The following is a 27,617-nucleotide window of genomic DNA, read 5'->3' as shown; positions in this document are numbered from 1 at the left end:
AGAGAAAGAACTTCTAGATATTATATATCTGGCCAAAATAACCTTTTGCCACATATACATAAATTATGTGTATTACCAAAAAAAAACCCCAAATATGTACTAATTGACAAATATACTTTCTTTCATAAAGCATATACAAAAGAAGCAATAAATTGTACTTGAGGAAAATATAATTTTCCCTACTCTTTATCTGTGGTGTACATTGAAGTCTGACCTGGATTTGAATCTCAACTCTACCACTTCTACTCTGGTAACCTTGAATAAATATATGTTTCTGTGTGTCTGTTTCTTCATCTTTAAAATGGGACTGATAATTCCTTGTTCACAGTTTTACTTTGGAGAATTAAATGACATTATTTAAGTTAGTAGTTTTCAAACACTGTTCTCTGGTACCCTAGATCACTGCAGAGACATTTAATGGGTCACTTGTATCTATTTTATGTTTAGGGTTCTGCAGAAGATTTGATTTGAGAAAGAGGGTCCTGAGGTTCTCTGTTTAAAAACATTTGAAAGCCTTAGCTGTAAGTAAAGTGCCTTGCACAAATAGATCCTGAACATATCTAGTTCTCTTATGCAGGTTAGAAAATCTCCTCTTCACTCTTGTCTCTCCTTCATGGGAGTCGGTATATTGAAACGCTGTTACTTTTCTTAAATGCTTCATCGAGGTAGAGTTCACATACCATACAGTTAACCTATCTGAAGTGTACAGTTCAGTGTTTTTTATAGTATACTCACAGAGCTGTGCATTTACAACCAAAAATGTGCTTTTATAACATTTTCATCACCTCCGAAAGAAACTCCCTACCCACTAGCAATTTAACTAACTTACTTTTGGATTCTATTTACATTGATTATTAGAAATTGAAGTGTGAATAAGTTAATACATGAAGACAGAGCAAAATGAATTTAATGTTTGTAGCTACAAAAACCAATGAACAATTTTGTTCATTCATTTGCAAGTACAGACATTATATAGTCCATTATGGCATTTAACCTATTTAATTTTATGTATTAAATCACTAAAGACTTGATTCTTTACATTTTTCACTCCTAGAAGTTCATTCATCTACTTCTGTGTCTTCTAAAGAGGACTACTTGATCTGTGTATGTCCTGCTTTTAGTTGAGAAATTCAACAAAGACCTCGTCAACTACTTGTTATGAGCCAGGTGCTGTGTTACATTCCTAGGGTTAAACAATTAAACACAGTCTAGGAAATTTACTGTTTTAGAAGGATAGCATATAAACAAAGGAGAGTAATATAGTGTGAAGATTGTTATTATGGAGAGGTATGTGAAATGCTGATGGTACACATTTAAGGTAGTAATAAATTCTTCCAGCCAAAAAGAAGATGGAGGGAAGGGTAAGAAAGGGGAAAGAATAGAGATTGAAGAGACTTGCAAAGAAGCTGGTCCATAAAGAATGAGTAGATTCACTGCACAGGTAATAGAAGAAGAATATATTCTTAAGAAGCTAAGAGAATAACCTAAGCCTACACCTAGAGGACTACAGGTGTACACAGTGCTTAATGAGAAGTCATTGAGGTATTTGATGTGACTAAGTGAGCAGTGGTGAGTGAAACAGAAAAGGTTGTCTAGAGCAGATCATGAGGGCCTGAAAGTCAGCTTAACACCTTGTTTTATATACTTCCCCCCTTACTTGCTTTCCAGGCTTTACTCTAGAGAATTATTCATTACCAGTCTTATATTCAGTTCACATTAATATAGCTCCTACTACCATCATTTTAGTTCCCCTGGAGTTATCTTTGACTTTTTTCACTACTTAGATTCCCATATTCATTCACAAGTTAATTATTAAATGTGTCTTTTCCGTTCCCACAGCCACTACCATGATCTCTTTCCTCGGATCTCTTTTCCATTTGTTTTTGCCTTTTTCAATATTAAATTTTTCCATTCCTAGGACTTCACCTCTTAATCTGTAGTATTCAAAGTAGCATTATACAGTAGCGAAAATAGTTCCTGTATCAAGGAGTCTGAAGAATATGGAGGGCTGAAGGGTTTATAAAAAGGAAAACCTTTATAGAGTTTATTATACTCTCCCAAGAGTTGACTGACAAGACAATTATCTGTGTACTGATGTAGAATATATTGTTGAGTTAAAGCAAGGAACAGAAGAGTCAGAGTCTGCATTAGAAAGCAGACAGATATTAGGATATAGACCCTGTTTGCTTACATTTTGTATAAAGGAACTGGATGACTATAGAGGAAATAATTGAAGTAAATAGCCATAGGAGTTGGGGTAAAAGAGAACAGGGGTGAGTACAGGTCTCAAAATACCTTTTTATGTCGTTTTGATTTTTAAACTGAGTATTCCATCTGTATAAAACTGGCCTTGAGTGCCACTGTCGGGGAGTGGAATGAGGGACTCTGATTTTCTGTTGCCTTATATATGAAATCACTCCTTAGCCTGCCACACCGAAGTGAACTCTATTCCTGTCCCCAGTCACTGAAATCTTGTCAAAATTCATCACTTCCTTCTCTACAATTGGTTAAATGTTTATTTTGTTGTGTCATCTTAGCTCAATATATTTATGTTTTGTGTTTATATTTTGGTTCTTCATTGGTACCTCTGAGTATTCTAATTTATTTCATGAATGGTATCTACTCTCAGATTCTTAACACTTTAAATAGAAGTCATGTTCTTTTCTGTTTAGTATTATTGAAGCATAATTTACTAGATACTTGATAATGATAAATTTGTATTTACTTTGGAGGATTCTAACATTTTAAGTTCATTTGGATAATTTTAATAAATTTTAAATTAGAAAAAGTATTATAAAGGAAAGCTAAGTTTGACTACTTTTCAAGTACCTAAAACTTCACAGTATTAAGTAGGAAAATTAATGAGAAAGTTAGCTTTGTTTAAAAACCACTGAAAATAATTAGGGTAATTTTCTGTCTAGTTTAAGTTGAAAATGTGTGGATTTGTGCACTAAAAAGTAAACATAACATGACCACCTGATGTTAATTTGCATGGATACAATGATTTATATGCTAGTTACTAATAAATACAGTAATTGATATTGGTGTGATTTTTCTTTGCTAATATACATATACACACATATATATATGTATACATATATGACATGCAGAGTTAATTCTCAATTTATAAATCAGATATGGTCAATTTATAAGTCAGATATGGTCAAAATAGTCAATCTGTAATTTTTTATAAACTAAGTGTATGATCCAAAGTAAGACATTTGAAAATCAATTCTACTAGTAAATGAAAACTTATTTTTAAAAATTGATCACAAGAAATAGAAACTTGTAAGCTGAGAGGCCCTTAATATGTCTTTATTACTTGATGTAGTCTAATCTAATATTTATTTTGAAACAGGCAAGAAAACTAGATGTATATTTTGAATATGAAGAAAAAATAATGAGCAAAACTACTCTGGATAAATCTCTTCTAGATATAATATCAGACCCTGATGGTATGTACCATAAATTTGAGGTTAATGTTAAGTCTCACAGCTGATGAATCCAGCATGTTCAGTATAAGTAAAAGCTGAATAGAATTATTTTTCTGATAATCCATGCCAATAATGAGAATATTAAATGAGCTATTTTCTCTTGAGAAATTTGTAGCATAACAGTTTCTGAAGTAGGAAAATGATTTGCATTTTTATTTCATTGAACTTCTTTGTGATGGTATTCAAGAACTTGTTAAATTCATTTATCTTAAAGTGATATAGCTGGAAAAAAAATTAAGTGATCTAATCTGAAGTTCAAATTCTGCTGGTTTTAGGAAGACTTGGAACTGTAACATTCAAAGAAGATGTCTCTAAATGATGCACTTTCTAATTACTTTGATTTAGCCCTAGAGAGTGTCTTAAAAAGATATATCTAAAACTGAATTCTGTTTTAAGTATTTAGGGAATTTGCTTTTAAGAAAATTCCTTAATCAACCCCTTTCATATTTACATTTAACTAAATATTTGTATGGTAGATTTTATTAAAGCAAGATATGACTCTTTGTACTTAGAAAATGGGTTATAATTATTCCTTGGAATTACAATGATTGTGGGATCCACATAGGTTTTAGCCTCCAAAACTTTCTAAACATTAGAGGCTTGTTGATCATTTCAGAATAGTTTTCAATTCAAATCTCAGTGAACTGCTTTTCCAAAATGAATAAAAAGTGTATAAGCTATTCTGCTTATATTTTGCATACAAGTTGTTTAGCTGAATGATGATGGTTTTTGAGTTAGACTTGGTATAACTTTTAGATTTTGTTCCAAATGGAAAACAGATAAATTCCAAATTGTTTGTAATTAAAGATTGTTTTCCCAAAAACTGTAAAGAGGCTTTAGATATTGCTCATACTTGTAAGAAGCTAGATTTGTAGTGAGAGCATACTATTTTGGAAGTATTTGCACTTTACAATAAAAAAATGCAAAATAGATAACCCCATTATTTCAGAGCTATTCCCTATTGTTTATATTAAGTTTTGAGTAAAGTTGAAGCGAATACATATCTTAATAAAAAACAATCAGAACCTTTATCTTTTCTTTCCCTTTAGTTTCTCAGTTTATTTTTTAAAGACATTAACTATGAGAGAACAAGGTAGGCATTCATGCACAGTGGAAGTCTGGTGCCACTTTAGCACAAAACAAGATGTTGGAACCTGAGCAGGAGGAGAAGGGCATTCACACGTGGGATAGAGGGAAGGTTGGTGATACACCACGAAGCATCCAAGTCCCAATAAATTGAGCAGCAAATCCACATGTGAAAACATGGCCGATAAGAGCCCTGACAGATTGAGGAGGGTGATTGTACACAGTAGCAACCCAGCATCAGTCCAAGTGGGGTGAGAAGTGTGGCCAGGCATGTGAGCAAGTCCGTTGTAAGGAATCAGTGTCCAAATGGAGTGAGAAGGCATCCATACAGGCAAGGGGATGGTTGCAGAAATGGGATATTTGTTGCATACAGCAGACTGGTTAAGTAAGTGTATATGTCAGATCATACGAATGGCGCCAGGCTTCCTCTTGTCAAAGAAGGAAGGTATAAATATAGAAAAGGAGAAAACTATAATGAGCTGTGTAATGTGGGAGTGGAATTGGAAGTATTGTAGAGGTTGTGTTTTTCACTATATATTTGTCAGATACAGAAATAGATATAGATAACATGTGCGTGTACATATATATGTGTATATATATATATGTATTCATTCAACTGAGCAGGGCTGTGAGTAGAATGCCCCAGTGTTAAGATTTTAGCTTATAAATACAATTTTCTACTAGGACTCGTTGGAGAAGTAATTGATTCGGGGCTAAGGTAAGTAGAGAAAGTACAAAATGAACCTGGAACATTTTTTTTGTCAGAAAACAAGTACTCAGAAAGTCATGAGACAAGGCAAAAGGACCCAGAAGTCAGCTTGAAGAGGTCCCTAGTGGGCAGCCAGATCATGACACTATGAGCATCAAAATAAGTAATGATAACAGGCTATAACCCGTGTTTGTATGTATATATATACATATATACACACTTATATATGAATGAAATAGCCATGAATCCATAGAGAAATAATAAATGAATAAATTGAAAATTTCCAGGATAGTTTCAGATTACCTCTCTACAAAATACTTGTTAATTACAAAGAGAGAAAAACTAACTTTTCAGTGGAGAGAAGCATGATAGATCCCTTATTAAGTAATCACAGTGAACATCGTCAGTAATGTGGCATATTGAAATAATGCCCCACCCAGGGGATACAAGACAAAAAATACAGTATTCTTTTGTGATATTCCTGCCAAAGACATATAACTTGAATCTGATCATGAAGATATAATCAGACAAAATTTAATTGTGGGACATTCTACCAATAAACAAAAAATACTGCCTGTAATCTTCAAAAACATGGCCACAGAAGTCAAGGAAAGACTGAGGAACTGTCTACATACAGAAGAAGTATGTAATGCATGACACATTGTTCTGAAATTGATCTTTTGTCATAAAGGATGCTTACAGGGACAAATAGCAAAACCTGAAGCGTCATCTGAGGATTAGATGTTAGCGATATATTAATGCTAATTTTCTGATTTTGATAGTTATGGTGAGCTTATTATATTGGAGGATGTCTGATGTTTGGGAGTGTTGGGACAGCAGGTTAATGACTTACTCTCAAATTGTTCAGGGAGAGAAAAAGCTTTATGAATTCTAGGTAAAACTTTTCTCTAAGACATATCCGATAACTCAGTGAGAAAACAGACTTCAAAATTGGAAACAGTTACGGGCACCTGGGGGCTCAGTCAATAGAGTCTTGGTTTCCGCTCAGCTCATGATCTTATGGCTTTGTGGGTTTGAGCCCTACATCAGGCTCGGCACCGGCAATGCTGAACCTGCTTGGGATTCTTTCTCACCTTCTCTTGCTGCTTCTACCCCACTCGTGCTGTCTCTGCCTCAAAATAAATAAATAAACATGAGAAAAATAAAATAAGATTGGAAACAGTTATGGTGGAAACTTAGGTGTGACAAGAGGATCCAGGCTGCTAGTTGTAGGTCCTTGAGTACTTGTAGTTTGTAAAGGATACATTTTTATAATATCCATTTGATTCTTCTATGATTAATATCATTATAATAATCAGGGTGCTCTCCAATCCTTACCATCATGTGATACTTAAAACCTTAGTAATTTCAGGGACATTTATTAACATTGTAGCAACTAAAAACATGTTTCTTCTCAAAGAAGAGTATGAACTGTTTCTTCTCTAATCAGGTAAGTGCCATCTATTAGAAAACCTATGGTAGATGCAGAGGATATTAAAAACAGTAACAGGAATCTACAGGCCCCTAAAACTCAGAGGGGAGCCTTTCTCTCCTGTTTGAGGAGTGGGGATCCCAAGAGCGTACAACAGGCCTGCTTGCTCTTTTTTCTCTTTGTCCTCTAGCTGCTTAGTCATTGTTGCAGGGCATGTACAATGGAATAGCGTAACTAAAGCCAAAGCTTTCTGACTGAAGCACCAGAAAGGGGAAACCAAAGGAATTGGAAACTACCAGGGAGATTGCAGAGAGAAAGGAGCTCAGGAAAGCAAGCTCATAAAGTTGTTTATGAATTCCTGGGCTCACCCCTGAACTGCACATATGTGAATCTGATCCTAAACAACATTTCTAAGACTAAGAGTTAAAGGGCTATATGATTTCCCAGTTCCCACAGTGGCCACTAGATGGTTGGACAGATCCCAGTAGCACTGCAGAAGGTTTTGAAAATAGAAATCGATGATGGAACCACAACCAACAGATAGCTGGTGGGAACTTTGGCCTGAAACCAGCCAGACTACCTTCTAAAACAAAAATAGCAGCTTCCTCCTAGGATTTAAACAAGACCGTGAACTTCATAACCTAATATTCAGTGTCCAAGATGGAACTTTGTAGAACTTTGGAGAACTCATCATTGATCTTTATTGTCATTCTTTGTCATATTTAGGGAGTAAGGATAATTTGAGAATGGGTATCTGGATTCTAAGCCATATTAAAAAATCAGTGGTTTATTAGTCACATTTTGAACAAATTTTCCCAGTTTTTATTCTGTAAGAAATATAACCGTGCCAAGTTCTTCAGTATTAGGCCACGCTTTGACGTGAGGGCACATATTGTTACTTGTTGGTGGTGAATCTGTGACCAGTACCTCATCACTTTGCACCAACATACACCCAGTAGCAGAGTGGAGAATAAATGAGTTTCTCTGTAGTTTTGAGCTCTGGGTAATGGGAGTAGCAGATCAAACTCGCTGCGAGCAAGAAACTTCTTTGATACCTTACATTTTGTCTTACAGTTTCAGTCAAATATATTTTGCATAATACAACTGTTTATTTTAATATAAATGTATTCTTTTCTCAAATCTTATATAGTGATAGAATACCTTTGAGAAAGAAGAGACCTATATATTTTGTGGCCCCACTTTTGAGAAGTATTTCATACTTAGGTTTTATAACCTAACACCTAGAATGACCACATGCAGCTATTTCCCTGGACAGTCTCATTTTTACATTTGTTGCCTTTACATAATTAGTACTGACATCCTTTTTCCATCTCAGGAGTATACTGTTCTAGAAGTGTATGACTATCCTACTTGTTCCTTTCATTCTTTCTTAGTTTATATCTAAAAGGTACATCTCATAGATATTTTGGAAGAGAGAATGGAGATACTCCTATATTCCATTCCTTTACTCCCACAACATTTAATCTTTCTCCATATCTGTGTTTTACAGTCATAATTAAAGTGCCTACAACCTTAAATCAGTTGAATCAAGAACCACATTTTATTTTGTCATATTTATATATGCCTTAAAATTTTTATATGTGCCTTAAATATTATAGTCATGCTTATATATGCCTTAAATATTTTAGTCAACTTGTGTTGACTATAGCACAAGCAGAATTCTGAAAGTTTTTTTTCCCCTCTATATAGCAGGAACTCCAGAAGATAAAATGAGGCTGTTTCTTATTTATTACATAAGTGCACAGCAAGCACCCTCGGAGGTATGTCCTCTTTGTTCAGTTATTGGATAGAAGGGGAGATATTTGTTTGTTTCAAAAATAGAAGACAGATCGCTATGACCAAATAACTACCTCATTCCCTTCTTTAAAAGAAAAACAGTTTGTTGAGACTGGTTAAGCCCGCTGAGTTTTATACCAGTATTTCTTGTCACCCTGAGAACTATCCACTCATGAAATGTCTGACCACTTTTAAATTGTTGGAATATGAATTGAATTCAAGTGCCCAACATTCTGGTTTCTGGAAAATAGCTATTACCAACTAAGTTAACCAAGTTTTCTATGCTTTTTGAAAGATTAGCCTTATTTCTCATTATGTGATAATCTTAAAAGCTCCATTTCTTTAAGCTATGGTGACTAATGCTTTCCAGTGAACTTATCTTTAACCTAAAGTAAAAATGTGGTCATATTTTAAGTTTACTTAAAAATTAATGTCCAGTATAGAACATAGTGAACCAATTGGAGGAAAATACCCAAAATTCCAAAAAGCTATGTAAATATTATAATTTAATTAGATTGTACTACAGATTTATATCTGTATGATTTATATGATTCATATAAAAAGTAAAATTGAGATTTTTTTTGTATTGCAGTCAAATAACTTTTATATCAATAAATGTCTCAAAATGATGGGAAAATCACAAATTTCTCTTTCTAGAAGACTTTTTTTTCTCACTGGGAAAGTGGATTGTGGATAATTTTGTTGTTTTTCTAGGATGGGCCATGAGTTGCTTTAGAAGAAAAAATAATTGAGTATTTATAGGTAATTGACTTTGAAGGCAAATGGCAATTTTGGTGTCAGTGTTGTTGCTGGGTTAAAGACCTGCTAACTCTCTCTGCTGGTAACTCAGTAAAATTTTATTGGTGAGCAACAAACATTAGAACTTTGGAGAAGACATCTAGGATGATATAGTAGTTATAAACGCCTTTCCTTTGCCAGTAGCATGCATTTTTAGAAGTCTGATAGATCGATCATAATGCATCTTTTGGTGAAAAACCTTTGGCGTGTTGTATCAGTAAGCTAAACCCAATGTTTGCTTTAAGCCAATTCTGCTTTTTTCTGGGAATACATCTTTTACTTTAATTTAGTAAGAAAGTGTAGTTTTCTTTTTAGAAGCATCTCATATGTATGACTTATATATAAAAAGGCTTATAGCCAAAATTTATAGTATTTTCTTCAGAACTTATGATTTTAAAACTTAATTCAGTATTCCCTTAATTTGACCATATTATTTCATTTATTTTTGGTAAGGACAATGTCTTTTCATAAGTTTAAGTGATCATAAAGAGGCTTAAAGCAAATTATGACTACCGATGTCAGCCTGATAGCACCAAAAATGTGAAGTAGTATACAGCTCTGGTTGAAGGTGAGCATTAAATGTCTGTCTTGTAAAGGGCCCTGGGTGGCTCAGTCGGTTGTGCTTCTGAGTTCAGCTCAGGTTAGTGAGTTCAAGCCCCGCATCAGGCTCTGTCCTGACAGCTTGGAGCCTGGAGCCTGCTTCCGAACCTGTGTCTCCCTCTCTCTCTGCCCCTCCCCACCTCATGCTCTGTCTCTCCTTCAAAAATAAGTAAACGTTAAAAAAAAATTTCTGTCTTATAACATTTTTAGAATGGAGTCACTATGATGGTAGGCTCCTATAAATTATAGGAATTCATTTGGGCTTATTCATCAAGAAACAAAAAGAGCAGGAAAGAGAAAACAACAGTTTAAAAAGTGTAAGACAGCTGATACTCAGTTAATGCATTTGAACCACTAGAGTGCATATGAGGGGAAAACCTGAATCTGCATTTCCCCTCAGCCAGTGTCTTGCCCCTTGTGTTTCTGGTTCTGAAATACTCTTGGTCAAGCCCAATGTTTCATTTAGTGATTATCCTGAGGAAAGGCATGTTCAAAGTAGAGAAAAAACTGACTGACTGAGGGATGACAAAGTACTGGATAGGCAGTTGGGGAGTCTGTCAAAGGTAATTTTCATTAGATGTGATGTTTATCTTGGGTGCTCACTTACATACTCAAAATATGATGCCATTCTACTTGGGTACCTGGAATTTAAACCTCATGCCTTTCGTCTAACTTTTTAATTCATAAAATAATAACAAACAAAATGGTCTTCTCTTTCATGACAGTAAAGTTTTTTATATCATTCTTTGCTTATTTCAGGCTGATTTGGAGCAATACAAAAAAGCATTAACTGATGCAGGATGCAACCTTAATCCCTTACAATATATCAAACAGTGGAAGTAAGTTTTATTTTCTTCTTACATAAGAGAGTACAATGGAAGTCCCAGGAAGATAAGAATGTTAATAAGAAAATTGAACAGTGCCTTAGTAATTTTTTTTTAATTTAGTAACATAAATATTTCCCTATCTGGCCTTCCCTATCCACAACTTAAAATTACAAAAAATGGTGATGCCTTTCTTTCCTAGAAAAAGTTGGTATTTTCTTCACTGATTAGATAAGAATGATAAAGACTGAAATGTTATAGGTCAACTATCTCAAAAACATTAAAAGAAAATTTTAATTTCACTAGTAGAGAAGTGCAGATGAACGGAGTGCACAGATATACTAAAGTGCTGTTTCAAGGATACAGGCAGATTAATTGGTGAGCATATATTCTTCTATTAAAAATATAAACTGTCACCATTTTGCTAGATGTATAAAAATAATTTTTAAAAAATATTCACAGGGCTCCTGGGTGGCTCAGTTGGTTGAGCGCTGACTTTGGCTCAGGTCGCGATCTTATGGTTCATGAGTTCAAGCCCTGCATCGGTCTCTGGGCTGACAGCTCAGAGTGGAGCCTGCTTCAGATCCTGTGTCTCCCTCTCTGTCTGCCCCTCCCCCACTCATTTTCTCTCTCTCTCTCTCTCTCTCTCTCTCTCTCTCTCTCTCTCTCCCTCAAAAATAAAATAAAAAACATTAAAAAAAATTTTTTTTAATCTTTGCATACATCTTCTAAGGATTTAGTCCAAAGAAATAATTGGAATTGTAAACTCTTAGAAGCAGCCAACCTAAATGTTGAACAGCAAGCATTTCCATAAGATACAATACAATTGAAAATTAAAAATCATGTTGAGGAAAACTAATGACACTGGAAAATGTCTGTATACGATAGTGAAAAAAATAGTTTATAACAATTGATTTCTCTCTTTGTGCCTAGGTTCTCTTCTAGGCTTTGGAAATGTAATAGTGAACATGTGAAAGGTCCTTTCAGTCATTAAATTTACATTTGTGTGGAGGGAAAAATAAATCAACAAATAAGCCAACAGATGACAGAACAATATTAAATGATACTAAGTGATAAAATAACAGTGATAAGGTCTTAACTTGGGAGTAAAAGTTAAATTTGTTGAGAAGATCAGGAAAAGTCTCTAGGTAGGTGATATTTGAGCCAAAACTTAGATGACAGTTTTTACATTATGATCTCTGTTATCCATCTATTTCTGTATGTGGCTGTATATATTAACGTATATCTGCATAATACGATTACATAGCTTGACATTATATTAAAATGCTAATAGTGGGTAACTCCAAGTGGTAGAATTTCTTCCATTTGTGTACTTACCTTTATTTTCCAAATTTTTCACAACAAACTTTACTGTCAAAATATTTCTTAAAATGGAACGCCTGGGTGGCTTAGTCAGTTAAGCATCCAACTATTGATTTCTACTCAGGTCATGATCTCACAATTTGGCGTTAAAGCCTCATATTGGGCTCTGCACTGATAGCATAAAGCCTGCTTAGGGTTCTCTCTCTCCCTCCCAAAATTAATAAATAAACTTAAAAAAATATTTCTTAAAATGATTGTTTTAAGACTACAAGATTGAATATGCTTTCCAAGCTCAACTGTATGCCAACTGTATGCCAAGTTGTTAACAGTGGTTATCTCTGAGTGTTTGAGTTTGAGTGCTTTTTCAAATTTTTTTAATTTTTTATTTTTAATCTTTGTTTATTTATTTATTATGAGTGAACAAGTAGGGTAGGAGCAGAGAGGGAGAGAGAATCCTAAGCAGGCTACATGCCATCAGCACACACAGCCCGATGCAGGGCTCAATCCCATGAACAGTGAGATCATGACCTGAGCAGAAATCAAGAGTCTGGCCCTTAACCAACTGAGCCACCCAGGGACCTCTAGTATTTTATTTTTAAGTAGTCTTCTACATCCAACATGAGGCTCAAACTTTCAACCTAGAAATCAAGAGCTGGGCACACCAACAGAGCTAGTCAGGTGCCTCTTGTTCTTAAGTCATCTATCTCTGCCATCATTGTGGGTCTGGAACTCATGACTCCGAGGTCAAGAGTTATATGCTCTAGGACTGAGCCAGCCAGATGCCCTTGCTTTTTCAAAATTATTTTTATCTGACTATGTTCATATAGTAAGAAGAAGATGTACAATAGACCACTGTTTAAAAAGAGAAACTGAAAACTGCCTTTTCCAGTTTTTATAATATATACCTTTGCACATTGGCTGTGGGGCATATGTCATTGTTCTTTACATTATGACTTGTGGGATACTCCTTAAACCAGACATTTATTGTTCTGAGAGTAGAGCCAGTCTTGAACATCATTTTATATGGTTACAAAATACGTAATTTTTAGCATTTTTCTTTCTAATTATAAGAGTAATGCCAGTTTTTTAAAGAAAATTTTAGAAAACTCTGTTAGAAAGGAAGTAAAAATTAACCTATAATCTTATCATCCAGATTCTACAATTAAACATTAATATATAGATTTTTATGTGAACATTACATGTATTTTTTTAATTTGGAAATTATTATTATAGATACACTTTTATAGTCTAGTTTTCCATTAACTCATTTTTCCAGTCCATTTTCTTAAATAATTATAGTGTTTCTTAGAGCAGCTGGGTGGCTTAGTTGAACGTCCTACTTTGGTCAGGTCATGATCTCACATTTGGTGAGCTCAAGCCTCAGGTCAGGCTTTGCACTGGTGGGGTCTGCTTGGGATTCTGTGTCTCCTGCTCTCTGCCCCTCCCCCACTTTCTCTGTCTGTCAAAAATAAATGAACATTTTAAAAGTTTTTTTAATAGTGTTACTTAAATTTTCTTCATTGGTACTATTTAGTGTTTGCATAATGTTTAGCCATTAAAAAATGCCATGATTTATTTAATCCTTCCATATTGTCTAGATATAGTTGACTCTAGTAAGACATAAATATTTGTTGAAGGCAGAAATTCTAGTCTACTTCTGAAAACACTTGATTGACATCCTTCTTTCTGAACAAGGTTGTGATTTTTGTATTTGGAATTTCTTTAATGGTATTATTGATGAGTTTTGTCCCAACTGAAATAGAGTGTTCTTAGCATTTCAATTATCACATCTTAGTGATTTCCATTCCTTTTTTTTACTCTCATTAAGATTTTCTTGTATTTAAGTAGGCCTTTCTTTTTCTACAAAAACAATTGAAATAATTAGGAGCCATTATAAAAGAATATTGAGTAACATAAAAATGTTTATGGTATGCTATTAAAATGTTACAGAACAGTTTTACAATATGTTAATTTTGTTTTTAAAAGTATATATGTCATGTATATGTATGTCCAAGCATTTGAGGAATATACACAAAAATCCTGATAATGATCCTCAAAATGGTAGGATTCTTTTTTTTTTAATGTTTTATCTATTTTTGAGAGAGACTGCGTGAGCAGGGGAGGGTCATAGAGAGAGGGAGACACAGAATCCGAAGACAGGCTCCAGGCTCTGAGCTAGCTGTTGGCACAGAGCCCAACACGGGGCCCAAACCCATGAATCACGACATTATGACCTGAGCCAAAGCCGGATGCTCAACCAACGCAGCCACCCAGGTGCCCCAAAGTTGTAGGATTCTTTTGGGAGCATTCTGTTTTCTCAGTTTTTTACTGACCATATTCCTAGAAGGGAAATATTTTTTAAAGCACATCGAAGTGCCATCTATTTGACCAGACTTCAAAAATTTTATAGTTTTGTCGTGTCCTGCTGCTCTGCCCCACGTTGGGGGCCACTTGGCGGGTCCCACGCCTGCCAGCTGTGGCCCGCCGGGGTGGTGAATCCTTGCGGGTTCGTGATCCTGAGAGAGGGAGAGAAAGGGCAAGAAAGGGGAGCACAGAGAGTAAGGACACAACACACGGTTTCCGATCAAGCCCCCTCCTCTTATTAAGAAAATAATACTCTTATATAGGGTTTGGGGCGGGGAACTGACCCAGGTCGGTTGCCAGGTAACAGAGTCAAATGAATATTAGAGAAAGGAGAAACCGAAACCGAAACTGAAACTCCAGACACAGCATCAAAAAGAAGCGCCCAGATTAGCGCTGCATAAACCAAAATGCGGTTTGATCTTTTGTTCACCTTGGCCTTTTTTCGTCTGGCTCAGTATGACAGTCTCCAAAATCCTGGACCAGGAAATGCACTCTCCTAGCCTCCAGATGTAAATCTTGTTTTTTGGTTGCTCCCTGGAGAGCGATATATCCTTGCCTGAGGCAGCCAAAAGCTCGGCGGCCCCCAAAATAGTTTAGTTAAAGAGAATTCTGGACACATAGAAAGATCTGAAAATAAATGACTGCATGCAATTAGGTATAAGAGGATATGTTCCTCTTAAAAGGAAGAATCATTGGGTAGTAGAATTAGAATGGTGTTAATGAAAAAAAGTGGTTTTTGGTTCACCTGAGTGGCTCAGTTGGTTAAGCGCACAACTTCGGCTCAGGTTATGGATCTCATGATTTGTGGCTTTGAGCCCCACATCATCTCTGTGCAGACAGCTCAGAGCCTGGAGCCTGCTTCAGATTCTGTGTCTCCCTCTCTCTCTGCCCCTTCCCTGCTTATGTTCTGTCTCTCTCTCTCAAAAGTAAACATTTAAAAAAAGTTTTAAATAAAAGAAAAAAGTAGTTTTGAGCAGAGTCTTAAAAGGAAATGTACAATTTCTGTTGGAGAAGAAGGCAGTCCATTTATCCCCCTCAAAGGACAGCACGAGCAAAGGCTTGTGTCTGGGAATGAGGGAATATGGAGTGTGCAGACCAGTAAAGTGATTAATTTAATCTGTTCCTGATCAGTTCATGATTGTTCTTTTACGGCAGCAACTCTGTTTCACATTAATGACCAGATATAATGAAAGGAAAATGTCTTGATGTTTAGGAAATGAATGCATTTGTGTGTGTGTGTGTGTGTGTGTGTGTGTGTGTGTGTGTGTTTGTTTTGTTTTGTTTTGTTTTGTTTTTAAAGAATGTCAGGGGTGGCTCAGTCAGTTGAACGTTCGACTTCAGCTTAGGTCATGATCTTGCGGTTCGTGGGTTTGAGCCCTGCATTGGGCTCTGCACTGGTGGTCCAGACCCTGGTTGGGATTCTTCCCAGTACCCCCACTGCCACCTCTCTCCTGCTTGTGCTCTCTTCCGCTCTCAAAATACATAAACTTAAAAGAAAAAAAGAATCTCGGTGTTTCAGTACTAACTGTACTTGGACAACATTTTACATGATTCATAGAGTCAACATTTATATAATTGTTTCAGTGCTAATTATACTGAAAAATGTATTACATAGTTGAAAGATGATTTCTCTTTTCAGAAAATATCTGCATAGTAAAGGTCAATAGAGGTTTTAATACACTGCTGCTGAATGTTTGCTCTAATAATCAGCTTTTCAGTATAGCATTTTTTATTTCATAGGGCTTTTGCCAAGATGGCCTCAGCTCCTGCCAGCTATGGTAACACTACTACTAAACCAATGGGGTAAGTATTTTTAATAATGCTGATTGAATAAGTCTGGTACTCCAGATCATAATTAAACTCACAAGCACTAAAAACACACTGACACTGTAGGGTGCCTGGGTTGCTCATTCGGTTAAGCGCCCAGCTCTTGGATTCAGCTCTGGTCATGATCTCACAGTTTGGCAGTTTGAGCCCTACATCAGGCTCTGCACTGAGAGCGTGGAACATGCTTGGGATTTCTCTCTTCCTCTTTTTCTTCCCCTCCTCAGCTTGGGCTCTCTCTCTCTCTCTCTCTCAAAAAATAAATAGGGCCGCCTGAGTGGCTCAGTTGGTTAAGTCGCCAACTTTGGCTCAGGTCATGATATTGCCAGTTGTGAGTTCAAGCCCCGGGTCGGGCTCTGTGCTGACAGCTTAGAGCCTGCTTCAGATTCTGTGTCTCTCTCTGACCTTCCCCTGCTCACTCTCTGTCTCTCAAAAATAAATAAACATTAAAAAAATTTTTTTAATAATAATAATTAAAAATAATGTTTTTTAAAATAAACATTTTAAATAAAAAGTGAATTAATATATTTTACATGGTATGAGCTATTGGCTTCTTTTGCTTCCTTGTTCTTAAAACATTACATTTTTCATTTTCAGAAATTACATGAAGGTTAAAGCTACTTTTATCTGACTGCTGATAATTAATATAGATTGGAAGCTAGACACTCATGTAGGCATACTGTTAAATGACAGGGAGGGAGTCTCCAGACTAGGTCTGACTTCTGACTCCAGGAAATCCTATATGTGCATGATTTTCAAAGTAACTGAACAAGGTAATTCTAATTACTCTTTTTCATATCATATTTGTTTCAAATTCCTGAAGTTTTAGAATAAAAGTGTACAGCCCAGAGGAAAACCGTTTTATTCTAGCTTCACCTCGAGATTCCGGTTTTAATGGAACAATTTGCGAAAAACAAAAACATTCAGCCTAAGGCAAGTGTTTTAAGTCCTTGACAAAGTGAATCCAGCCAGCCTTCCTTCATACAGGTGCTGTGTAGGTTAGCACTCCCTCAGTGCTGCCTGGTACCCGGGAACTGCCTCTGAACCCTTCATTCCGACAGAGATTGCTTTCTCTTGTTTCTTTTAAAAATGGGATTTCCGTCTTGCCCATCTCTTCATTTCATAGAGGAGTAAAGTCAAGATAGGGAAAAGGAAATTTATTTGGAAAATTACTCTGATGTATTTAGTAGACTTTCCAGTTTCATGTGTTAAAATCTTACCTGAATATTAACAGCCTAAAGATTTCTTGTGGATTTCATAGTTGAGAATTTTAATAAAATGTGTTGTAAGAAAATCTTGATGATTTGAAGGATATCCCTAGCCTTCTGATATCATACAAGAATACCATTCTGTCCCACAAAGCATCCCTTGATCCCAAGCGAGAGATTGACCGAGCCACAAATGTATGCCCAATATGCAGGTCGTTTATTGATGTTATTTTTGCTAAATAGTCCAACTAAACTTTTTTTCAGAATTGAGGTAAAATTCACCAGGTATGTTGTGCTTCACATTTTTATATGATAGAGTTTATGTATTTTGGGGAGATCATATAAACACAGGACTGGGTCTAGTTGCTATGATGTAGAGAATATAGTAACTTTTTTACTTACTCATAATACTTACACTCATAAATTTTCAACATGTTGGTGTGTTTTAAATTCCTAAAACAAGTTACCTTAATTAACTATCTTTAATTTTATGGTTTTAATATTAAGGCAATCAGGAAAGCAGGGAGTTCTCTTCAAATTATAATTTGCCTAACTATAGGCATAGCTCAAAGATAGTGAGGGTTCAGTTCCAGACCACTACAGTAAAACAACTCAAAATTAATTTTTTTGTTTCCTATGCATGTAAGTTACGTTTGTACTGTAATGTAGTCTATTGAGGGTATAATAGCATTTTGTCTTTAAAAATGTGTATATCTTAATTTAAACATAGTTTATTGCTTAATAACCTGGGTGCCTGGGTCACTCAGTCGATTGAGCATCCAGCTCTTGATTTTGGCTCGGGTCATGATATCACGGTTCATGGGATCAAGCCCCGTGTAAGGCTCAGTGCTGATAGCACAGAGCCTGCTTGGGATTCTCTCTCCTCTCTTTGTGCCCCTCACCCACCCCCATCCCTCCCCACATGCCTGTGCCCTCTCTCAAAATAAATAAAATTTTAATGAGTTTTTAAAATAGTTTATTGCTAAAAAATGATAACCATCATCTGAACTTTCAGTAAGTCATAATCTTTTTTTTGGTGGAGAGTCTTGCCATGATGTTGATGGTTGCTGACTGCTCAGGGTGGTGGTTCATGAAGGTTGGGGTGGCTGTGTCCTGTTCTTAAAATTAGACAGCAGTGAAGTTTATTGCATCAATGTACTGTTCCTTTACAAACGCTTTCTCTGTAGCAATGCTTGCAGCTTGATCACGTTTTTACTTGTAGTAGATCTTCTTTCAAAATTGGAGTCAGTCCCTCAACTGCTTTATCAACAAACTTTATGGAATATTGTAAATCCTTTGTTATCATTTCAGCAATCTTCACAGCATCTTCATCAGGAGTAGATTTGGTCTCAAGAAACTATTTTCTTGGCTCATCCATAAGCAGCAGTTCCTCATTTGTTAAAGTTGTATCACGAGATTACAGCAATTCAGTCCCATCTTCAGGCTCCACTTCTAATTCTAGTTCTCTGTATCCACCACATCTGCAGTTACTAAATAAGAAGGCTTGAAAGTCAGAATTATTCCTTGATCCGTGGGCTGCAGAATGGACAATTTGTTAACAGGCATGAAAACAACATTACCCTCATTGTACATCTCCATCAGAGCTCTGGAGTCACCAGGTGGATTGTCAGTGGGCAGTAATATTTGAAAAGAAATCTTTTTCTCTGAACAGTAGGTTTCAACAGTGGGCTTAAAATATTCAGTAAATCATGCAGACAGATGTGCTGTCATCCAAGCTTTGTTGTTTTGTTTCTAGAGCACAGCAAAGGAGATTTAACATAATTCTTAAGGGATAATTCTTAGGTATTTTCAGAATGGTAAATTAGCATTGGCTTCAATTTAAAATCCTCAGCTGCATTAGCCCCTAATAAGAGTCCTTGAAGTTTTGAAGCCAAGTCTTGAGTCTTGACTTCTAGCTATGAAAGTGCTGGATGGCGTCTTCTTCCAGTAGAAGTTTCTTTGTATTGAAAAACTGTTGTTTAGTGCAGCCCCCTTCACTCAGTACCTGAGCGAGATCTGGATAAGTTGCTGTAGCACTTGCTGCCTCCCTTGCACTTACCTTACAGAGATGGTTTCCTTCCTGAAGCCTTATGAACCAACCTCTGCTAGCTTCAAATTTTTCCTCTCTAGCTTCCTCACCTCTCTCAGCCTTCATAGAATTGGAGAGGGTTAGGGTCTTGCTCTGGAATAGGCTTTAGCTGAAGGGAATTTTGTGGCTGGCTTGATCTTTTGCCCCTAGTACTCAAAATTTTTCCGTATCAGCATTAAGTCTGTTTCACTTTCTTATTTGTGTGCTCGCTAGAGTAGCACTTTTAATTTCCTTCAAGAACTTTTCCTCTGCATTTACAACTTGGCTAACTGGCACAAGAGCCTTAGCCTTCAGCCTGCCTTGGCTTTTGACATGCCTCCTTCCTCACTAAACTTAATTATTTCTAACTTCTGATTTAAAGTGAGAGACATGGGCTCTTTTTCATGGCACCTCGGAGGTGGTAGGTAGATTGCTTGCTTTAGGATGAAGCTGAACATCTCTTTCCCAGGTACTGGCTGCTAGAAACTCGTTGAAGTAGACAGCAGACACAGAGTATATGTCGTTTATGAGAAGTGTATGGTCACAGAAATTCCTGCTGATGCCTTGGAAGAAGGATTACATAGTCTGAATCATTGTGGGCAGTGACAAACAAGGATTCCCAATGGAGCAGGGTGTTTTGACCCAAGGCTATGTCTGCCTATGTGGGGGACCAGCCCACGCACCTCAGTCTAAGGGTCCCTGAGTAGGGGGTTGGTGTCTGCACAGTATCTATAAGAACACAGACAAAGTGAATGGTGGCAGTATTGCACTTTACTGTGATGCTTAGGATCTTTATATACCATAGGTGATTACATTTTGTCTTTAATGATTACATTGTTTGTAACTCTGAGGTTTTAGGTAAGAATCACATGTTCCAGAAAAGATTATTATTACCACGGTAAAGAGAACAATAACATAATTTACTACAGAGTTTCAAAAACAGGTATGAAATACATTAACGAGGATCTTGTTCTACACATATAGTATAATATTAACCAAAGCTTAAGAGAAGACTACTTTTCTTTAAAGGTGAACATGATGACTTAAGGGTAAAGTGCCCCTGACCAGGAATGGAGTTTCAATCTGAAAATGTGCCCACTCACCAAAACTATAATTAAAGGTCATAGAAAACTAACTACAGACTCTAATCCATCTTGATCAAGAGGTCATGTGCACATTCTCTAAAACAAAGGAAAGCAGGGCCCACCAAGCCATATGACACTGTACGCTCAGTCTCCCAGGAGAGAGACTCAATGCCGATCCTCAGCTGAGGGACCCTACTGCACCAGGGGCGCACCCACCAGCTATGCTAGGGATATGTGCATTCCTCCTGGTAGTTCACAGTGGGATCTCAACAGGCCTTTTGTCTGAATGGGCCCCTACATACCTACTGCTGAGTAAGGGTCATTTCTGCTACAGACCACAGAGGACTGGGGAAGGAAAGTGCAAGTCTGTTCCAGCTTGCATTGTCTGTGTTCTTAATTTGATCATTATAAAGAAAATAAGGAGGGTGGGGGAAGGATATTCCTGGACTTACTGATATTACTGTGCCTCATCACCCGGGACTCAAAAGAGCTAGCAGAATCCACAGACTTCTCAGTCTCTCTAAAGAAGACGATATCCACCAGTATGTTGTAAGAAAGCCCCTAAACAGAGAAAGTAAGAAACCAGGGACCAAAGTGCTCCAAGATTCAGCAGGCGTTACTCTACGTGGCTTCCAACTCAGATGTCGGCGTAGTGCTCTAAAGAAGCAGCATACTACGAAAAAGAAGGAAGAGGCTACAAAATATGCTCAACTTCTGGCCAAGAGAATAAGGGAGGCCAAAGGAAACCTCCAGGACAGATTGCCAAGAGACAGAAGCTGTCCTCTCTGAGAACTTCTCCCTCTCAGTCTGAATCCAATCAAAAAAGGTTTTTCTAAGAGTAACAAATAAGATTAGACATCAAAAAAATAAAGTGAGAGACACGTAACTCTTCCTTTCACCTGAACACGTACAGGCCATTATAGGGCTATTGGCCTTATTTCAATATTGTTGTATCTCGGAATAGGGAGGCACTAGGAGAGGGTGACAGACTGGGAAACAGGCAGTTGGTGGAGCATTCAAATCTCCGCTCTATTTATCAGTTAAGTTTGCTAGCTTACATGAGTAAGATTGTGGCGCCCCAAAGTAATTACAGTAACAGCAAAGATGACTGATCGCAGATCACCGTAACCAATACACTAATAATGAAAGGGTTTGAAATATTGTGAGAATTACCAAAATGTGACACACATTTTGAACGAATGCTAATGGGAAAATGTTTAATTTGAGGGGTGCCAGCGTAGGTCAGTCGGTCCAACTTTTGATTTCATCTCAGGTCATAAGATGGAGCCCTGTGTTGTGCTCTGTGCTGTTAGCACAGAGTCCCCTGCTGGGGATTCTCTCTCTCCATCTTTCTACACCTGCCCCCCACTCATGCTCACTCGCTCTCTGTCTCTCTCTCTCAAAATAAATAAACTTTAAAAAATAAAATAAGATGTTTAATTTGAAGGCAGCTTTTATTTTTATATTTTCTTAATAATTCTTGATAGAATATTTTATCCCTATTTTATTGTTAGATAAAATTACAGCCAAGATATCTAGAAGCAAAAATTCTCGAGTCATGTTTAGCGAGAATAAAAGTACAATGAGCATCAGCAGGTCGTGTGCAAGAGGCAGGTATCTTATCTGTAACCGATGGGAGAGATAGCTGATGCTTCATGTGATCCTCTTCCTTTGTCCCTAGTCTCTTATCACGAGTCATGAATACTGGATCACAGTTTGTGATGGAAGGAGTGAAGAACCTGGTATTGAAACAGCAAGTGAGTATACTTGTTAGAAAACATTCTGGTAACTTTTGAACGTAAATGTTGATAGGTTGATTGCTCACCTAGAATACCTTCTAGATATATTCAAGGTAAAAATATGTGGAATAAAGTAAAATCAAGGGGTCTTTTTCTGGTATCTTTAAAAATATGATATTTTCACATGTGTAGTTCAGGGCTCTGTTATTTTAGACTTTTTTTTATTCATTTGGACTTTATTGACACTTTGATTTTCCTTTAACTCCCATCAGGTTTGTAAAAGGACATTAACTGAAAAAATGAACTTAACGTATTTAGAATAATAAACTGCTACCTAATGCATATAATTGTAAATTTTAACATATATTAAGAGAGTAATAAGCAAATGAACTTAAAAGGTCTAAAGGTCTATGTAAATTAGAATAAAATCTTTTAAGTAGAATGTATCTTTTGGGGGTAATGAAACGGTAACTTGATTTTACACTTCATTTTGGAATAACGGTCTTAGTTTTATACGGAAGACACTATTTAGTGGTTTTTGTTTTTCTTTTTTTCTGTTATTCTAATAAGTATTCTGCTTCAGAGAGTCATCATTAATTTGGATTGTTTTCAATTAGGATTTGTTTTTTACTTTACATTATGGAGATTTTCAAATAAACTTTAGAATAGGAATCTTCCCTGAACCTTCACCAAGCTTCAGTACTCAACATCCTGTCATTCGTTTCATTATTCCTATTATATTTTTATTTTACTTGTTTTTACTGAGATAGTTGAGGGAAATTCTAAGACACAATATTTTGCACATAAATATTTCAGGTTTTTTTTACCCATCTTTGAATTTTTCATGGCACTTTGCACACAGTAAGTATTCAGTTCTTTATTTGAATAACATTTTATTATAAAACCATGTAGTATAAGTAAAGAACAGTGAAAAAAATTCTAATTTGCTTTATTTAATTAAAAGGCTCTTGACTTTCCAAACTTTACTTAAGGTACATTCCAGATTGCATATTTCCTAATTACTTGGGAATGCTTTTTAGCTTCATTATCCCTCTTAGGGATTCTTTTCATTCCCTCCCAGTCTACCTCTCTCCTGGTAAAGAGCCACTAATAAGTAAATCTACTTTTACTGGTTTACAGTACTTCCCTGAATCAGTTTTTCTTTCCTATGAAGAAGGTGAAAGGTACAAAATAGGAAGTTGGGCACATTAGAGATTAATGTATTGTACTTTACAGTTTAACCTAATGCTTGTTAAAAAGAAAATTACTCAGGACACTTGTGAAAGAACAGTAAGACAGACATCCAGAGGGGTCACTGTGAAAGGTATTTGGATCACCACAGTAGGGGTTTGCACCTGGGGAGAAATATCAGGCTCAATTCCAAATACATCAAGGAAAAGTGGGGATGTATAGCCAAGGACCAGGGTAGGGATCAGTGGATATAAAATTACTAAAAGGAAACATCAGGGGTGAAAGAGGATTCTGGCTAAACCAACCTATCAGGATTCATGCTGAAGGGAGGCCAGTGTGATCAGACTTCACCTGGGAGATGGTAGACGATGAGGAACCTGACCAGATAGTAAGGGTAATCAGGAATAGAAGATGGGAGATTCTTGCTAAACTGATTTAGCAGGATGCTTTTTAAAGTGGACTATACAAAGATGGACGCAGAAGTTCAGAAGTCAAGGCCTCATTGAAAGAGAGCTCAGAAGAGCCTGAGTAGTTTTTTCAAGGAGAGAATCTCTTCCACACCTTATCATAAACTCTGGACAAGATGATTCTATTATGTGAGACAAAAGAGGAACCACCAGGTCCTAAGTAATGTCTGCCTTTCAGGCAATAGAGTGGCTGTTGTATAATCACAGATAGGTAAATTTATGTTTAAGGAGAATTACATATTTTTCTTAATGGGTCACTCTTAAAAGGAAACCGCAGTAGTAGAATAACTCATAGCATGGAAAAATTACAGACTTTAATCTGTGGAGTGTTACTTTCTGAGCTTATTATTCAAATGATGCATGTCCACTAATGTAATAGGTGTCTAAACTGATCAAGTTAAATATTTTACTGTGTTAACACAGAAGTTTGTCTGAAGGTCATAAAGTATAAAAACTATCATCTATAACCTCAAGTCCCTTTGTTTTTCTTAACATGGCAAGTAACAAACTGCTTTGAAATAGGCAGTTTCTCACTTAAAGTAAAATTTAGATTTGGTGGTTATCTCTATCTGTGGGATATTTCTGCCACTACTACTAGAAGAACCATGCCATTCTTTTTAAGAAAAAGCACATGTTAATAAGACATTTTAGGCTCAATTTAGAGGAAATATTTGATTTTTTGGCGTGGGAGTGTGGCTCATTTTATATTGTCAAATGAAAAGTCATACCAAAAAACATGTAGGGGTGCCTAGGTGACTCAGTTGGCTAAATGTTCAACTCTTGGTCTCAGCTCAGGTCTTGATCTCAGGGTAGTGAGTTCAAGCCCCATGATGGGCTCCACACTAGGCATGGAGCCTACTTAAAAAAATATGTGAGCATCTGCATGTCTCAGTCAGTTAATTGCACGTTACTCTTGGTTTCAGCTCAGGTCATGATCTCACAGTTCATGAATTCAAGTCCCACATCAGGCTCTGTGCTGACAGTTCAGAGCCTGCTTGGGATTCTCTTTCTCCCTTTCCCTTTGCCCTTCCTCTGTGCTCTCCTGCTCACTCTCTTTCTCAAATAAACATTTTTAAAAATATGAAAAAAAGCAGTCTAATATGAATGTTATTGTTTCAAAAAAAGAAAAGAAATAAGAGTATACTGATAGATACATACCTAATTTTTAAACGTTAGGTTTTTTACTGGGTGTTTATCTCTGATTTCTTCATCTGATAAATTCCTGTAGTTGAATTATAGAATCAAAAGGGTGAACATTTCTAGTTGTTTTTAATAAATACTACCAAATTGCCCTCCAGAAAAGATATACCGACTACAGTGACTTACAATGCTAGTTTCTCTAGATCCTTACCAAACCTTGATGGGTGCATGTATGTGTGTATATGTGTACAGTCTTTTGTCAGTTGAATACTTATAAAAGAATCTATTGTTCTAGAAATGTTTAAAGTAATAGAAATCCGTTTTAAAAGTTACGTTGTCCTAATGTTCTAAAACTTAGCAGTACTGCAGTGGGAGATCTGGGGCAGTTTGGGAACTAAAAGGAAAGAGGTGGCCAGGGAAGAGACTGCTAGAGATAAACTCTGTCACTCTCACACTTGTAAAGTTTTGAGTACTTTATGACTCTGAAAATCTCTATTATTTTGCATTTTTAAAAATCTGAATAAATGTTTTAAATTATAAATAAAAAGAATAGGATGTCTCCTGTTCAGTTTTCTATGTTGCTTGTAAGAGCTTTTTATACGTTGTTTCTTGGGCAACATAAGTTCTTTGCATCACAGGTATCAGCTATCACATAAAACCACTTGAATTATATTCACAGATTTGGAATTTGTGTGCGGATAATTGTACAAGAATGTGATGAATAATAGCACAAAGTTGCAAAATTTAGAAGTATTCTATTTCACTTTGGATTGTTTGCTAAAATAATCCCTCTTTTAAAAAGTGAATTAACAAATTGCAAGCAGTGGAAACCAGTAGGTAAAAAAAAGTTAGAAGATTTATTGTCTAATCCCAGTGTATGACCCTTAAGGTTATGATTTGAATGAGAAAACTAAATATTTGATTTTTTTTAACATTTATTCATTTTTGAGACAGACAGAACGTGACTGGGGGAGGGGCAGAGAGAGAGGGAGACACAGAATCAGAAGCAGGCTCCAGGCCCTGAGCTGTCAGCACAGAGCCCGATGCGGGGCTCAAACTCAAGAACAGCGAGATCAGAACCAGAGCTGAAGTCGGACTCTTAACCGACTGAGCCCCTCAGGCACCCCAATAAACATTTGAAATAGGGAAATTTCAACTTTGACTGGGTATTACTATATGAAGAAATTATTATTAATTCTAGTGCTAGTAGTGTTTTAGTTTTTTATGAGTTCTTATATTTTGAAAATGTGTACTGAAGTATTGATGACTGAAATGATTTTATATTGGGGTCTTATTTAAAACAACCTAGGAAAGTGGGGACTAGGTGAGAGCAGACAAGATTTTCCATGAGTTGATAATTGTTGAAGCTCAGTGATAGAGGCTGGATGTGTTTTATTGGGTCCGTGTAATCTTATTTTCTTGATTTTATTGACATTACTATGCTGTGATTTTAGAAAAAACACCCCTTTATATTTTATTATTTCCTCATCTGTAAGATGTTGATGTGGATATTGGATTCACCCATACATCCCTTTCTGGTATATAATTTTAAAATTTTGGAAATAGGTGGTCCATCTTATTCCTTCTCCCTTTGCCTATCTTTACTTCACGGACAACTTTCCATCCCTTTTATCATTGATAATTCCTCATTCCCAGTATGTTTCTGGTATCCACACATTTTATCTTATTCATCACTTGGCTAATACAGTTCTCAAGATAAGGATTCTTGGGGCACCTGGGTGGCTCAGTCAGTTAGGTTATATGACTCTTCATTTAACTTCGGTCTTGATCCCAGGGTCATGAGTTCAAGCCCCATGTAGGGCTCCATGTTGGGCATGAAGCCTTCTTTTAAAAAAAAAAAAAAAAAAAAGCTAAGCATTCTCTTCAAGGAAGTCCACAAACTGGTTTTCATTCTCCAGGGTTTTGATAATCAAGACAGCAGCAACCCTTGTTGCAACCTCAATGCTAACTTTAGCATCAGAATATCATCCTAAGCCCAGGGCTGGAGGGGGAGAATTAGAAATAGTTACCATAGACCAGTTGGCAATATCTGGCAACAAGTGGCTAATTCTAGGAGAACTACAGGAAAAAAAAAAAATTTTAAGGGTTTTGAGTGTAAAGCTGTATTACTTTGCTTAGATTGTTTTTTAATTCCTGTGTATATTTTATTTCAGTTTGTTTTTAATCAATAAATCATCAGATAAGATTAACATTGTTTTTGTTCAAACTTTTCCAATGACTAAGACCATAAAACATGACTATGGTCATAAAACCAGTAAAAAATTTTAGAAACCATTTTTAAAAATTTTTTTCTCCAAATAAAATTTCTAATTTATGTATCTAAATTTGAGGATTTTATAAATAGTGATCCTTAATTTAGGATATTCATGTGTCTGAGACTTTTATCTCTCAAATCTATAGTGAGGCTCTCTGCTAATAAAGATCTGGTTGCTAACCTACACAATAAT

At 36.2% G+C, this 27,617-nt stretch overlaps 1 protein-coding gene across 1 annotated transcript in view; it reads left to right on the top strand.

Annotated features, from left to right (window-relative positions):
- Positions 1-27,617, top strand: part of SCFD1 (sec1 family domain containing 1) — a 93,243-nt gene that overhangs the window by 46,693 nt on the left and 18,933 nt on the right. The window contains exons 13-17 of the mRNA XM_029952193.1: positions 3,359-3,455; positions 8,432-8,502; positions 10,676-10,755; positions 16,168-16,230; positions 22,294-22,369. Coding sequence (XP_029808053.1) covers positions 3,359-3,455; positions 8,432-8,502; positions 10,676-10,755; positions 16,168-16,230; positions 22,294-22,369 — 387 coding nt within the window. The remainder of the gene's footprint in view (positions 1-3,358; positions 3,456-8,431; positions 8,503-10,675; positions 10,756-16,167; positions 16,231-22,293; positions 22,370-27,617) is intronic.

Source organism: Suricata suricatta, chromosome 9 (assembly GCF_006229205.1).
Source record: "Suricata suricatta isolate VVHF042 chromosome 9, meerkat_22Aug2017_6uvM2_HiC, whole genome shotgun sequence".
NCBI classification, from domain to species: domain Eukaryota; kingdom Metazoa; phylum Chordata; class Mammalia; order Carnivora; family Herpestidae; genus Suricata; species Suricata suricatta.
Note: the sequence above shows the minus strand (reverse complement) of the source record. Positions and strands in the feature narration are given on the sequence as shown.